The 15473-nt window shown below is 56.8% G+C and overlaps 1 protein-coding gene across 2 annotated transcripts in view; it reads right to left on the bottom strand.

Moving 5' to 3' along the window:
- Positions 1 to 5097: 5097 nt before the first annotated feature.
- The window catches only part of CUEDC1 (CUE domain containing 1), a 76513-nt gene continuing 66137 nt past the window's right edge, over positions 5098 to 15473 (bottom strand). The window contains exons 4-11 of one of the 2 annotated variants that reach the window (XM_037163727.2): positions 15154 to 15280; positions 14260 to 14452; positions 13253 to 13336; positions 11427 to 11498; positions 10519 to 10612; positions 9724 to 9782; positions 8920 to 8990; positions 5098 to 6574 (exon numbers count right to left, since the gene is read on the bottom strand). In XM_037163727.2, the coding sequence (XP_037019622.2) occupies positions 8923 to 8990; positions 9724 to 9782; positions 10519 to 10612; positions 11427 to 11498; positions 13253 to 13336; positions 14260 to 14452; positions 15154 to 15280 (697 nt within the window). In that variant the 3' untranslated portion in view covers positions 5098 to 6574; positions 8920 to 8922. Of the gene's footprint in view, positions 6575 to 7454; positions 7868 to 8919; positions 8991 to 9723; positions 9783 to 10518; positions 10613 to 11426; positions 11499 to 13252; positions 13337 to 14259; positions 14453 to 15153; positions 15281 to 15473 lie in introns of those variants that run through there. The other variant, XM_037163728.2, reaches the window with a different exon arrangement.

The following is a 15473-nucleotide window of genomic DNA, read 5'->3' on the forward strand; positions in this document are numbered from 1 at the left end:
GACTTCAACATACAAATTTTGGAGGGACACCATTCAGCCCATAACATTGGTAAGTACTTGTGCTGAATAGTGTTTATTGGCCCATCTAGAGCAGCAGGCACTCTGTGCCCCAGGAGGCGGACTTGCGTGGACTGCACTACCCGCCCCCTACCCAGCCCCTCACCCTCTGCTTCCAGTTGTGTTCCAGTTGGTACTCTGATGGGAGGCGCTGGCAGGGCACTGGGAGGAAGGAGGAGAGTGAAGTGAGTCTCCGCTCCCCTGGCTGCCTCCCTGCACAGCCGGAGCGTTGGGTCCCAGCTCCCACCAGGAGGCCTCCTCCCACAGCTCTCCCCAGGTTCCAGTCACTGTTCTCCCCTCGTCCCTTCAGACTCAGACACAGCAAACCGTACCCCTCCAGTACTAGCCGTGGGGTGTAGGCCATCCCTGTGGCTTCCCTCCCCTCTGCCCACATCTTTGTAAATAGCTCCCCGGAGTTTATCAGACAAAAAGTGGAAGGGCATCCCCAACAGCAAAACAGCTTTGCAAGTGGAAATCCCAGCATATTGACGAAGTCATTAATAGTGCTACTCACCTTTGGCAGAAAGCCAGGGGCAGGGGAAATCACAGCTGCTTTCAAAGGGAGAAAAGCAACAGTACAAGGAGAGGGGGACAGAGACCTAGAAGAGCAGGGGCTGGGGAGGAGGTGCTGTACCTCACCTCCAGGCTGTTTCTGTGGGCACACTCCAGACAGGGTGAGCGGGTCCCCGCGAGACCTGCTCCCCCTCCCTCAGCTTATCGCTCTCGCAGTTCCGTGTTGTAACTCTGTTTCTGTGTCTGAGTCTGTCTAACCGGGACTCTCCGAGGGCAGGAACTAGGGCTCTTATCTCCCTGTCACACCCATCCTGCTGCGTGGCCGGAGCTGGCTGTTAGAAAGGGTTTTCTAGTGAACAGCACGGATGAATAAAGCAAAGTTAGGACAAGCGAGGGTGCAACCGGCTCAGCTCCCCCTTGCCGTGTGCCTTCCCCTGATACATCCGTAGGGAGAAAGCTGTGGCTGAATGGCAATAACCCTCCACCCCACCGTGGACCTGGTCATTTCCAGTTCCAGCTGTCCTTGGTGCCTCACTGATGCATAGATCCCTTTACAAACCTCTAGGCCTCAGTGTTATCATCTGTAAAATGGGCATAACCATAGCACCCACCACACAGCCTTGTTGTGAGGCGTCAGTGGGTGAATAACCTGCTGAGTGTTTAGAATAGTGCCTGCTGGGCAGTAACTGCTCAGTTAATAGGAGTGATAATAACATTTCTGACCATTCCATGCTTAAGAGCTATAAAGCACACTTTTTTGAATTACACCTACAATTAAATCACACCTAGCAATTCGCAAGGCGTTTTCACACGGCTGCCCGTTCATTTCTTCAGCAAACAGCAGCTCTGCCCCCAAGGAGAATGGGAGTTCAGGCACAGGAGAGAGAAGCACTGGATGCTTACACCCACCCTGGGAGGTCTGAATTGTTGTGGCTCCTTTCGTAGCCAAGGAAACAGGAGCCAGCTGGGCCTGGAGCAACACTCTCTGGCCTGTTATTATTGGAATCAGTCTATTGAAGTTTTCCCAGCAGGGATGAGACCCTTGAAGGCAGACATTTCTGGGCTCGTACGGGCTCTTCTTTTCCTGTGGAAGGCACAGCAGCTCAATCTTCAATGGGCACCTGAACCTCCTGGGATTCTTGGGAAATGCAGATTCTGACCCAGGAGGGCTGGAGTCAGGCCTGAAACTCTGCCTTTCTGACCAGCTTCCAGGTTGGTGTCAGTGGCAACCCCATCTGCAGACCACACTATAAACAGCAAGGGCACCACGAGGCAGGCCTGTGCTGAGCCTGTACTGGGTTCCACAGCTCCTTACATCAGAGTCCCTGGAATAATCCTTTTGACCTGATAAGAACTAGTGGCTTTCTACTCTCTAGAATGACCAGCAGGGAAAATGCTGGTTGAGTGAGGCCGGAAGCTTGTATAATCGTAGTGGCTCTTTTACGGGGAAAAAAAACTACAAACGTTTTTGTTTTGAAAGTTTCACAAACTACAAGACATGTGACCAGAGTAAAGTCCCTTTGTTTGGCCTCCGGCCAAACAGGTAGTCAGCTCTTCCTTCTGGGAAAATGGTATTTGGCCTCTCAGTGGCCAGCGACTGCCACTCCTGAGATGACCACCAGGTGGCAGCAGATTTGCACAGTACCGGTCAACGGCCTCTCCCCGTCCCATTCATCAGAAATTTCCAAATCTTCCTCAAGCTGGCCAACAAAATTAATCTATGCTGTGGTATGGGCAAAAGGAGTTCATATGCTTCTCTCTCAGGAGCATATATGTCACTTAATGTAAATACTAAGATTGTTTTTTAACCAGTTAAAGAGTACTATAGAAGAGTTCCAGGCATACTGTTGGATCACGGACCACTATGGAGATGCCTTTAAGCAGGTGGGCCTTTCTGTGCTCCACAAACTACATCTATGCAGGAGTTCTAGGTCTTACCATCTATTCCTCCACCCCAATATATAGCTTAGTATTTAAGCGCCAATTCTAGAGTTCAGCTGCCAGGGTTCAAATCCAGGTACCACCACTTACTAAGGGTGATGTTCGGTAAGGAAGGGCCTTAACATTTCTGTGGCTCAGTTTTTGGATCTGTGAAGTGGGAGTAATAATACTGATTTTATGTCGTTGTGGGGATTCAGTGAAATAAGATGTAAAGCACCTCCGAAAAGAGGTTAGCATACAGTAAGCACTCATAACCATCTATAATCCTCCTTGTCCCACATCTTGCCTGCCCTCTGCCTTCTGCAAGCCAAGTTCTTCTCCTCTCTTTCCTCCAACCTCACCCGCCATCTGGTGCCTCTAAAAACAGGGAGGTTTGAGACCCCAGCCTGGTAACAAACAGGCCAGTTCTTCTGGGCACACTGTTCTCCTGACTCCATGACTTCCTCTCAGGTTGGGGTTGAGCCCTGGGGACAGCAAAGCATCCAAGTGAGGAGGGAGACTCAGCATTTTTGCCGGAGACAGATCTGTATCACCTCGTGCATACCAGGAGCCTGGGATTTGCAGATGAGCACGGTGCGTGAGGGCAGATGGCTGGGGGGGTCATCTGTCCCGGCCCAGCTCCTCCCCGGGATCTACAGAAACTGCCCATCTACACTCTTCTGCACTCCTGCTGGACACATAAGCTTTAAAGAAAGCTTCTTTCCCCATGCCCTCCTCTCTGGTTCCAATCACCCTCCATCCCATCTACACTAATAGGCAACATAGTGCATGGTTCTCAAACTATGATACATATTCGAATCACAGGAGCTTTTTACAATCTGATTCCCAGGCTAACTCCCAAACCAAATTGAACTAGAATCTCTGAGGATGGGATCCAAGCATCAGAGAATCAGTGTTCTAGAACAGTGTTTCTCAAGTCTTAAAGTACATACAAGTCACGTAATGAATTTTTTGTTGAAACGCACATTTTGGTTCAGTAGGGCTCAGGTAGAGTTCGAGCCCCGGATGATTGATACCGCTGGTCTGAAGACCAAACCTGGAGCAGCAAGGCTGTAGAATCACGGTCCTCAGGCGGGAGCTTGTATCAGCCCCCTCTGGAGGGCCTGTGAAAACACAGCTCAGGTTCAGGTTCAGGTTCAGGACCTCCTCTGGAGGAGGACCCAAGCACATGCATTCTAACAGGCTCCCAGGTGGTATCAGGGCGCCGGTCCACAGACCACACTCTGAGCAGCAGCGAAGCAGAGGAAGGAACGCAGGTTTAGGACCCGAGCAGCCCGGCCCTGTTTCCTGGCTTCGCACCTCGCTAGCTCTGTGATGTGAATAAGTTATTTAATCTTTCTGAACCATCATGACCTTGTCTGTAAAGGGTCCATTTATTGGGCAAGATTAATAGGGCTAGCATGAAACACCTGACAGCTTGGTGCACTGGTTCTCAAATTTCACTGCAAACTTGAATTACCAGAGGAGTTTTAAAAGAAAACAACCCATGGATGTTAATTTAATTGGTCTGGGGTACTGAGCAACAGGATTTTTTTTTTTTAAAGCTACTCACGTAACTCTACTGTGAAGCCAGAACTAGGTCCTGGCCTGACAGCATGGCCCCCAAATGTGAGTGAACATCTGAATCACAGGTTTGCTGGGCTGCACTCCCAGAGTTGCTGACCCAGTAGGGCCCGGGTGAGGCCGAGAAGCGTCATTTCCAGCAAGGTCCCAGGCTTCTGGGATGACCCTGGTCCACAGCCACCAGTAAAGAGTGCACAGAGCTGGGCTGAGAGGATCATCTTGGCTGGCCCAGGTCCAAACAGCAAGTCCGGCGCATCAGCAGTTGTCCCGGGTTTGCCTGTGCACACGCACGCCCACCTCGGTCTAACAGGGGTGGGAAGAGAACGACTTTGTAGGGAGGGCAGGAGCCTGCATGGTCTGTCCTCAAGGAGAGGGTAGGACCACTGAGCTCAAACATGGCATCAGGGGAACAGTGGTGGCTTTGGCCTGGGTGACCTGGGACCCAGAAAGGAGATGGGTAGGTGGAAGTCACGAGGCGGCCTTTGGGCTCTCAACACAGGAAGAACTTTTTAACCTTGCGAACTGCCCCGTCTGGAAAGGGCGCCAGCGTCCTCTTCCGGCAGTGAGTTTCCTGGAGCGGGAGGTAGCCCAGCCGAGCTGGAAAGCTAGATATTTGAACTGGAAGATGTCTGTGGGCCCTTTGAAGTCTGGGATCGAACACCCTTCCAGCCTCCAGTCTGCCTTTTCTCCAGAGCTTTCTGTTTATTTAGGAAGGTGTCAAGCTGGAGCTTTTGCCAGAAGCTGGCTTTCCTATCAGTAAGTGATTTGCTTTCCCAGGGTAAACAGGAAGGCGACCTCGCACAGCACAGCCAGCAGCAGGTCGGGAAAGAGGCGGCAGGTGCCACCTCGTAAGTGCATTGCCCAGAAGTCTGAGCCCTCTGGACCTGACAGACGCTCAGGCTCAATGGGGGGCGGGGATGGGAAGCAACGCAGGTGGCCCACGCGGTGACGCCGGGCTCCCGGGGTCAAACCGTGCTGGGGCGGGAGAGAGACGAGAGGGTTCAGCCCACGCTGCTGGCCACATCAGAGCACCAAGAGAACACCAAGTCTTTATTACAGGAATTCCTGTGAAACAGCCCCAAGAGAAAACCCACACAGAGAAGGGGTGGGGGGGGGGGGGAGAAAAAAACCACTTACAGCAACACACACACACTTGGGGCTGGGGCTTCCCCGAGGTGCGCCGGATTCTAGAGCAGAGGAGCCCCGGCCACAATCAGAGGCATCCCTCAGCCCCTCGGGGTCAGGCCGGGCTGTAGCGCGGGCTGAGGGCCACATCCCCGCCGCCAGATGCGGTGGAGGGCGGGCAGGCGGCCCCTCCTGGGCAGGGCCGGCCCCGCGCACTTCCAAACTTGGTCAAGCGGCGCGGGCGGAATGAGGTGCGCTGGCGGTGTCGCCTCCGCCTGCGGTCCTGAGCGCCCGCCATGCCCTCATTTTCTCCGGGTGACTGGGGGCCACCCGGGGCCCTGCAAAGGCTTGGCTCCCACTGCCAGCCCTGCGGGGCTGGGCTGCTTGCACACTCGGTGGGTGGGGTGGCTGAAACCTCGGGCTGCCCAGGACTCCCGGGTCTCCCAAGAGGTCAGCGCGTTCCCACCCCGATGGTGGCGCCAGGGAGCCGGGCGGTCTCCCTCCCATTGGCAGTGGTTGATGCCAGGTAAGGTTGATAGAACCGGAGTTTTCATCCTCAGATCATTCACCTTCTCGCTCTTGGCAAGGGGCACCCAGCAAGCCTTCCTACCCCAGGTGCACCTACCCAGACTGACAACCTCTTCACTGCTCTTGACTACTCCTGCCTAACCAGAGTCCTCCAGCTCCAGGGTGGCCACCCTCCCCATCCCTGCTGGGGGCCGTGCCAGCCCCTAAGAGAGGTGCCGGGGCCCAGGCAGGGCAGTCAGCAGATACCCTCTTCCATGGCCCATCACTCCTCCAGGAAGCCAAGTGGCTGCCCAGGGCTCTCCCACCTGGAGCTCTGTGCAGGGGCTGTGCCCAGTGTGAGCAGCCCCCCTGGAAAGGCTGAGATGCAGAAGACAGTGGCAATAAAGGGCTCAAAGTGCCCAGGAGGGAGCAGGGGATGGGACAGGGGATCAGGCATTGTCCCTGGTCCAGAAGGTCGGGAAGCATGAGAGGTACGGGCTCCACCTTCAGGCCAAAGAGCCTCCAACCTTTGCCTGTTTCTGGATATTTTTTTTTTCTTTAAAGAAGGGGTTTGGATCCTGCTTTTCCATCATTGCTCATAGAACAGCCAGGCTACAAAGGAGCCCTGGTTGGCCTGCACACCCCCCTCCCCCAGATCCTTTCTCCAATCACGGCATGCAACTCCAAAGTTCTAAGTCCCATGGAAAGTGGCAGTGTCTGGGCTGGACGGCGGCCAGAGAATCGCCGGGCCTCGGCAGTCAGCACCATCTGTCCAGCTGCAGCCAGGCTCTTCGACGGGGCGCTGGTGCTGCTCTCTGGCCGCCTCCACCGTGTCAGGTCGTCTCCAGCGAGGAGGAACCACTGTCATCTAGTGAGGGAAAGGGAGGTGAGAGTGCTTGTCAATGAAGCGTCACTGGTTCTTGGAGAGATGGTTTTGGGCAGCAGCTCCCAAGGACAAGAACCCTCTCCTTCCCCCAGGGACTCTATGTCAGCCTTGGAACTCTTCCTGGGATCTCTCTCTCTCATACACACACACACACACACACACACACACACACACACACTCCAAGCTCCTAGAAATGGTCCAACTTGCAGAACACCGGAGCCTCCGGCAGCTAGAGATGGAGAGGGCACTGGAGTTCTGGTGGAAACCGCTGCATGGGAAGGGCTGAGAGGGGGAAGTGCCCAGCCCATTGTCCTCCAGCAGTAGCTCCCATGAGCCAGACTAAGGGCACCTGCGGTGGTGGCAAAGTAAATTGGGGTCAGAATTTAGTGGGCCCCACGCCCCAGCCGGAGGAGTTCATAAGCCTTCAGTACTCAGGAGACCCCCTCAGAGATCAAGGATGAATGGAACTCGAGTGTTCTGGCGACGCGGCGAACAGAGTAGGGGCAGTGAAGAGACCCATGGCTGCTGACTGGGTGACGAGAAGGAAAGAAGGAAGGAAGAGAAGCGAAATGGGGAAGTCAGGGGGAGAGAGTGGCCTTCGGGGAGTTATCTGGAGCTAGAAAGACGATTGTGGGCACAGCTGGGGTTACGAAGCAGGTTGGGCACAGACAGAGCCAGTACTGCTGATCCCGTAAACGAGGGCGGTGACCGGGCCGCGCTGTGGGAGCAAGGTGATTTCGAGGGCCGAGCTACCAGGAGACCTGGGGTTGAGCAAGTGGGAGGAGTAATGGGGGACCGAAAGGACCCTGAGAATAGAGTTCGGAGGAAGCGGGCGCAGGATCTGGGGCCCCGGGAGCCAAGGGAGAGCAGTTCCAAGAAAGACAATGGGCACGAGTGAGTAAGAGAACACGAGGACTCGGCACAGACAAGGGGCTGAAATGGGCAGGGGTCCGCCTGGGGCTGGTGGGAGGGGCTGCTGGGCTGCCAGCCAGCAAGGAGTGAAGGGCAATGCCACTTGTTTTGCAAGTTGGGTGATTTATTTTCAGACGGAGGGGAAGGGAGAAAGAGTGGGAGGGAAACATCCATGTGTGGTTGGCTCTCACACATCCCCTGCCAGGGACCTGGCCTGCAACCCAGCCAAGTGCCCTGATGGGAAATTGAACCGGCAGCCTTTGTTTGCAGCCTGGCACTCAATCCACTCAGCCACATCAGTCAGGGCGCAAGTTGGGTGATTGTTATGATGGGGAAGAGGAGGATGTAGACTTGAAGAAGGAGCTGGAAAGGGAAAAGATGGAAGACTCAGGAGAGAAAGAAATGGTGGGCAAGGTCCTGATGCAGGGGTGGCTTTGAATTAGACAGGTTTTTCCCGGGACCCATGGGAAGGAGACAGCAGCGACACCAAGTGCTCGGCCTTTCCTGTGGCTTTACGTGTACCTTCTGGAGAAGTGAGAAGTGTGGGTGCGGCTCCACGAGTGAGAAAAACCTAACAGAACAAGCAGGTCTGAAAATGCGCAGCAGAGGACGGGGTGGGGAGGTGACAGGAAGGCCGGCGCCACCCAGGCTGCAGGCAGAGGGCACTGGCTGGTGTTCCTGGCTGTGTCCTCTGCGTGCTGACAACCTCAGCCTCACGACAGCTATCCTGAGGGCAGCAATACTTCTGCACAATCTGAACCCGGGCCATAACTGCCACACCTTCAGCGCAAGAAAGTCTTGCAGCTGCTAGCCCCTGGGACCAAGACAGCAGCAGGGGGAAGGGCTGGAAGAGTGACAGATGCTACTGAGTCCTGGAGGAGATGTTGCCACTGGGTTTTCTCCCAGAGGGGTGCACAGGAAGAGAGGGGGAAAGGAGCCTGGGGGCGGGGCTCCAGCCAGAAACAGGGCTGCGCCGGAGAGGGGCTGTCTGCTCGCTTGGCTGTGTCAGATGCCAGGCACCCAGCCCGGACAGCCAGGGGGAGAGTTCTGTGTGAGGCCCCCGTTTTTCTTGCATGGTCCTCCCGGGGTGCCATGTGTCAGGAACTGCTCTCTCAACTAGGCTATAAACTAGTTGAGATCAACTAGTTTCGAGATCAAAACTATTTTTTCCTGTTCTCAGCATCTGTCGCCGGAGGAATGATTATCTTTCATCCAATGAATAAATAAATAGAAGAAATGCAAAAGACTAGCTTCCAGGCAGAAGCCCACTGCAATGATGAGCAAAGAAGTGCAGAGCCGCACTACCTGCTTTCCTGAGTCTGGTGCCTCTGGACTCCTGGGGAGACACTTAAGACGTGGGCTGTGGCGGCCCTGGCCTTGGGCAGTCCCTGGGCAGCTGTGGCTCCAGGCCTTACCTCTTACTGTCCTTCCCTTAGGGCTTCCTCCACCTTGGGCACCTCCTGTCGCCTTCCCCGGAAGTCTTCATCTGAAAAGCAGGGGGAGGCCGCCTTATCCCCAGCCGGCCGGTGCTTGCTCGGGCACGCTCCCGGGCTGAGCACAGGCTGAGTCCTGGGGGAGCCTGTGGGTCTGGTGAGAAGGCAGCGGGGCACAAAGCAGATCTGGACCTCTCTCTGCTCGCCTGGCTCCCTCACTGAGCTCCAGGACCTTGGACAAGATCGTCCCTCAGTTTCCCGTTTATGAAGTGAGACAGGGAAGTAGGACTTTCCAGATGACCTCCGAGACCCTTCACTCCCTTGTTTCTGGATGTTTCCTGGCCACCAACGGTCCCTCTCGCTGAAGCACAGGGATCAGGGCTTGGCTGTGGGCCTGGTAGGATCTGAGGCAGCATCTTCTGTCCCTGGGGCCTTTGGGAGGGGCTGTTTGAAAGCTGAACGGCCTCTGGGCCCAGAGACTGAGCCTGCCCAGAGCTTGGTTCTCAAGTCGAAGCCTGTCTGTCCCTCACACCCCAGAGAATATTCCTGAGAAACAGCACCTGGTGCTTTGTGCTCCAGGTAGAGGTTTGACTGGAGGTGTGGCTGGGGCTCCCGTGCAGGGGTGGAAGGAAGGAAGGAAGAGGAACTACAGTCCAAGTGGGAGGACCCGTTTCTTCGGGGCACCTGCCCGCCCGTCCTTGATATGTCACCCAGGTTGGGTCCTGGGCACAGATCACAGGCAAATGAGAAATCAAGCTCCCGCCCCCCCCCCCGCCCGTGCCTCACCGTATGTGTGGCCTTCCACATCGTCCAGGAGATTGGCTGTTGACGCAGCAGCCCCCAGCCTGCCCGGCCATTCAGGAAAACAGTCCCAGCGATGAGTGGGCACTGCCACAGTACTCCAGCTCTCTGCCCTGAGTCCTCCACCACCCACTGCCCACTCAGGAGGCTTCCACCACACCAGCCCTGTCCCCCCAATCTCCCCAGTGCCTCCCCCAGGCTCCTTGGAGTCAGCTGAGCAGCCAAGCCCTGCGCCTCACCCAGCTCCCATCCCGGGAGCGGAGAAGCGGCTTTCTCTCTCTGTTCCCTTTGAGCTGTTGGGCTACTCATATCCTGGGCCTTGTTTGACAAGCATGGATAGGAGCCTCAGTTAAAATGTGGAAAATCTTATCTTCACTTGAGGAACTGAAAGTGAGAGGGCAGGGCCGACATGCTTGAAATGAGGCAGAGAAAGCTGAGGACCAGTCAACTGGAGAAATCAGGAAAGGGCTGCCGATCTCAGGGGAAGAACCAAGTTCTCTCCCAAGATGGAGTTCGCTCCAGACAAAAGGTAAAAAAGCTGCAGGACAACTTCTGAGCCTCCAGAAGGAAGGTGGGGGGTGGGAGGGGCTGGCCCTCTCCCCAAGCCTGGTCATGGAAGCTGAGATTGGCTCAGAGAAACAGGGCAGCAGGCTGGCCCAAGGGGGTGGGGGGCTGCTTACGGAGAGGGGGGGGCCGTGCGCAGCCTTGGGAGCCCAGCCTGAAATCAGGGTCTTGGTGCCCTTGGAACTCACCCACCCCACCCAGTGCCAGAAAGGATACGACTGATGCTTCAACAAGTGTTTCCTCTTTGACTTCCTCATCTTGGTCTTCTCTGAGAAGGCCCTGGCCAGTTCAAACAGCTTCCTCTGAGTGGCTGGGAGCAGAGAGACCCGTGAGCCAGCAGCCAGATGACCAAGTAACTGCCCTCCAGGGCTGGAGGCCCAGGAGCCCAGGGAGCTGGGGAAGTGATGCCCCAGGGGTGTGAGGCTGCCATCCTGGGGCGGCCTGCAGGGGCAGCAGAGGCTACCAGTAGCTGGACCAGGGGCCGCTGGCAGCCCGAGATCTAGTATTCCTCCTCAGCTTGAATAACAGCAATCAATGCATCTTGGCTTTCTCTCCCGCCGCCTACCCCCACCCCTCACCACCTCCAGAGTTGGACTGGGATTTCCGTAACTAATCCCAGATTTTCCCTGAAATGAAGCCTGAAAGGATGGCAGCCTCATTCACACATGGTTGTGTGTCTGTGGGGCGGGGAGGGGCGGAGAGGGGCAGGGGAAGGCGAGTCCTGGCTGGCAGGGCTTTGTGGGAAGAGGTCACGAACCCCGAAAGCCTCCCACCCGCAGAAAGTGGGTTTAGCGAAGACCTCTCCCCACTCAGGCCCAGCTAAGCCCCCTCAAGCCACAGGGAAGGTGAACACGAAAACTTTCTGGGGGAGGGGGGAACGCAGCACATTATTTTTCTGCAGACAGCTGGCTCAAGAGGATTTAAAACTTAATTTGTATCCAGACTCAACGGCAAAGGGAAATGAGGCAAGAAGGCTGAGGGAGCCAGCCTGCGATTAAAATGTCACTTCGGTTCACTACAGGTCAGCTGCATTAAAGATTCCGGGTGGCTCCCTCCCTCCCATGAGGCCACAGGGCCTGTCTGGAAGGGAGAGGACCTGGGAGCGGGACATGGGCTGGACTCACATTTGCCCATGTGTTTCAACTTGTCCCTGAATAAGGCATCTTCAGACACAGCAGGGTTGGCGTCACTGGTTCCTGGAAGGGGGAGACACCTCTGAAGGCCAGCTGGAGAGGGACAGTGGCTGCCCCAGGCCCCAGGGACATGGGTCGGGGCTTCCCCGAAGGACAGGGGTTCAGCCCAACTCTGCTATTTGAGGAAGGAAGCAAAGAGCAGGACGGACACATGGGCTTTGAGGAGCACCTCCTTCCCCACCCGAGCGTTGCTTTCCCCTTCTGTAAGAGGGACGGTGCCATGGTCTGCTGTGCGTGCGGAGAAATGGCTCCCTTGGACTCCCAACCGCCTGCCTCTCTGACCAACCCCGTGTCCCTGAAGTCACGCTGGCAGCCTGAAATCAGCCACGGTAGGAGTTTTTTACACCATGCAGGTCACCATACACTGCCCACTCGGCCTTCCCCTGCACCCCAACTGGCAATTAAACATTCACCGGCACGTGACAGGCCTGCCTGCACCCCACAGAGTGTGAGAGCTAATGAGGCAACAGAGGAAAGTACCCCGGTCTCCTCCCCTCCAGGGTCAGCCCACTCCGTCACCCCTGCACCCAGACACGGAGTCTCTGACGGGGAGACGATGATGAGTGGCAACGAGAACGGGGCTGGTCCCAATGTCAGAGCCCAGGTGGCCAACCAGGGTCCCTCCCTCGCTCCGCACCCACTTGCGTCTTACTGCCCTTTTAAAGCCCGTGCTCTCTACCCTGCAACTCGGCTAATCCAAGTCACCTTGTTTGCTAAGTCCCCCGTCAGCCACTGTGATCCATCTCAGCAGCCCTGGTGTCTGTAGTTAATTCAGGATCAAGGACAGAAGCGGCCGTTAAAACCCTCGGATGCACATCTGGTGGGGCCTGAGCTCCCAGCCTGTTGCTTATGAATCGGTTCCACAGGATTTTCTTTTTGGAGCCAGGATCGGCTGAGCCTCGGTGCCTCGGCTCCCTGCCCCCACCCCACTGCACCTTGTAAGGTCTGCGGACTCTGTCTGTGAGGAGGGCTATGGCTGGCGAGGGTTCACCATGCACATATATAGGCAAAGTCCAGGTGCTGAGTGTGGAACGGGGTTCTCTGGGCCTCTTTGCCCCAGGTTCCCATCTTGACCTTCATCTGTGCATCCCCACAGGCTGCTGCCCACCCCTGGCCCTCCCTCCTCCAGCCGCTTAAGGTTCCTGGGGAGAGCGGGTCCTCTCGGGGCAATTCTTGCTTCTCACCACCTTCTGTTGTACGTGAAGCTCAAGGTTCTCTCCCTGCAGTATGAGAGCTGGGCCCAGCCCACAGCAGATCGTCCCCAACTACTGCACAAACGAATGCGTGACCCCTTCCCAGACTGAGCCTAGCTGTCGCCTCCCAATGCATTTGCTATAATCAGCAGCGTGTCCTCAGCTTTGCTGGTTTGTTCTACCCATTTCTTGGCTGTATCTCTGTAAGCTCCCCTCCCCCAGAGCAAAGACCAAGGCTTGTAAGTCTCTGAGTCCTTCTTGTCCTTCCTCCCCACCTGGGGTATTCTGTGGTGTGGCATGTCCGGTTCTTGCCCATGTTCCAGACACCTCTGGGGGGTTTGGCCAGCCTGCTCGCCAGCCCCAGCGGTGGACTCCAGCAGCCCTTGGCCTGTGAAAACTCAGGCTGCTAAGTGGAGGGGACATCTCACTGCACAGTGAGTGCGGGAGGGGGACAGAACCCTCCCCGCCAGCCCACGTCCTCCCCTGAACTCCAAATATGCAAAGCGCGGCTGGGGTGTGAGTCCCTGTGTCCTCTATGCCTCTCTCCCAGGAAGGCGAGGTTACCTGGGGCAGGAGAGGGAAAGCCGAAGTCATTCCCCACAGCGGTGCTGCTGGACTTGGATTTCTGGGACTCGTATTTCAGCCGATCTGGAAAAGGACCACATTCCAATCAGGGAAGTTAGTACCTGGGCGGAGACCTAGGCGGTGGTTGGAGGCCAAACCCCCAGACTCACTCACAAGCACACACAAAATATGGGCACACACAACGTCTGCCGGCTGTCAAAGACCGGCGGCATCCTGGAAACCGCTGCCCTGCCCAGTACTGGGACAGCGAAACCTGAGAACCAGGAGGACCCTGAGAGATCGTGCAGTCCAACCCCTTCACCTAAAATGCTCATAGACCCCCCCCCCCCAGCTCCTGTTGCTACAGAGCTGGGGCCGGCCTTGGGGCTCTGCCTCAGCCCACCCTTCTCCCCAGACACCTCATCCTTCCCCTGTGACATGCCGTTAGTCACACAGGCTCTGCCACTATGACCCCCACAGGACAGACCTCTCATACCCCTCTCTCTGCACTGCCCCTGCAAACACTCTCACCCTGAAGGGGAAAGGCAGCCAGGCTGGAGAGCAAGGTCCCCGAGCCAAAGAGAACGCACATACCCCCCAAACTTGAGAAGCCCTGCTCTCACATCCTCCCCTGGGGAGGCTCCTGCTGCGGTGCCCGTGGTCTGGTCGCTCTGTTCCCGGGGCTCCAAACACATCACGCCAAGGCCAGCCAAGGCCAGTGCCTGGCACAGCCCAGATGTGTGGGCGGGAGGAGAGGGCCTACGAGGGCACACCTCTCCTCTGTTGACTACGGAGGAGGGAAAGGGGGTAGCATGTGACAGCTCCCCATTTGGCAAGGATTCCGGGGCTCCCACAAGGGTCATGTGGTGGGGGCCATGCCTCAACCTTTCAGATGCTACCCTTGGCCTCCAGCCCCCTGCCTCCCCTGAGCCCCAAGGCGGCCATCAACATCGCCACAGAGAAGCGGCTGCAGAGAAGCGGCCGCAGGACCCCCACCCGGGCACCACCTCTCTCCAGCGCCAGGAGGAAGTCTCTGTTGCGCTGCAGCTCCTTCATGAATTCCTCGTTCTGCAGGAAGAGCGCGATCCTCTCGTCCTCCAGGTACTGCTTCCAGAGGCTCTCCTGGTCTCGCGTCCCAGGCCCAGCCGTAGGGGGCAGACCTCCCTCTCTGCTCACGGGCTTGGAGCCCCCGGGGTTGCCCTGAGGAGGGGAGAGAGCACGTTGAATGCCTATTCACAAGGGCACATGTTGCACAGACACCCGTGCACATCTGGGTGCACACACATGTCCTTTCCCAGGATCTTCCGGCCACACCCTTAGGGCCTGTACGTCCTTTCAGGGTCTAGTCACACGCCTGACTCCACTGCAGGGGCCAGAGTCCTCTCTGCTGAGGAAGCAGCAAGGGCCAAAAAAGGTCTTTTCCTCCCCCTTAGACCACCCCATCTCTACCCATAACCTGAACGGTCCCGAAAAGCGATCTGCGAACTGCTCAGTAGCCTACGCATGATTCCAACTCTCTCTGCACCAGCTGTGTTGAGATGACACCCACTCTACCGGAGCCCCTTGGACATGCCAACCTCTAGGGAGAGGCGGCTTCTGGCCCTTTCCCAAGACAGGGAAAGCGGGTGCTCTGGTCCCCTGCCATTGGCTGTCCCATTGCCCACCTCCCTCATCCCTGGAGTGGTGGCTATAGTCAGAGTCTGCTCGGGGCTGTCACCTTCCCTGGGTGGAACAGGAAACCTCCAGGCCCAGACAGGAAATGAGGCTTTCATTCTCTCCCTGTAAACCCAGGGCAACAGAAATAGCTCAGCCGGGGCTCAAACATCAGAAAGTGAAACTGGCGGGCCCAACTGTGTGGGCGAGCAGAGACACCACACAGCCGGCAGGGGCACCCCCTGTACCTGTACGCTGTCCAGCTGCTGGGGCAGGATGCGGAGAAAGTCATCCGGGAGGTTGCCCAACAGTGGTGGATTCCAGTTCCAGTAGTGCCTCTGGCTGGAGAGGGGCGCGGAGCCCAGCACATCGATGCTGGAGGGCGAGAGGGGACAATGAGAAAGGAAGGGTCAGGCCCAGACACGGGTGTCCTGGCCCATCACACCAGGACCCTGTGCAAAATGGCACACCCGCTCCCCACGGCCTCTGCAGCTTCCTTCACAAAGGCCCAGCGCTCTAGCTCCTCTTCTCAACCAGGCCTTGGCTGACCCCTGACCTCTGGCCCAGG

Source organism: Artibeus jamaicensis, unplaced genomic scaffold (assembly GCF_021234435.1).
Source record: "Artibeus jamaicensis isolate MK-2021 breed Jamaican fruit bat unplaced genomic scaffold, CSHL_Jam_final contig_1998, whole genome shotgun sequence".
NCBI lineage: Eukaryota > Metazoa > Chordata > Mammalia > Chiroptera > Phyllostomidae > Artibeus > Artibeus jamaicensis.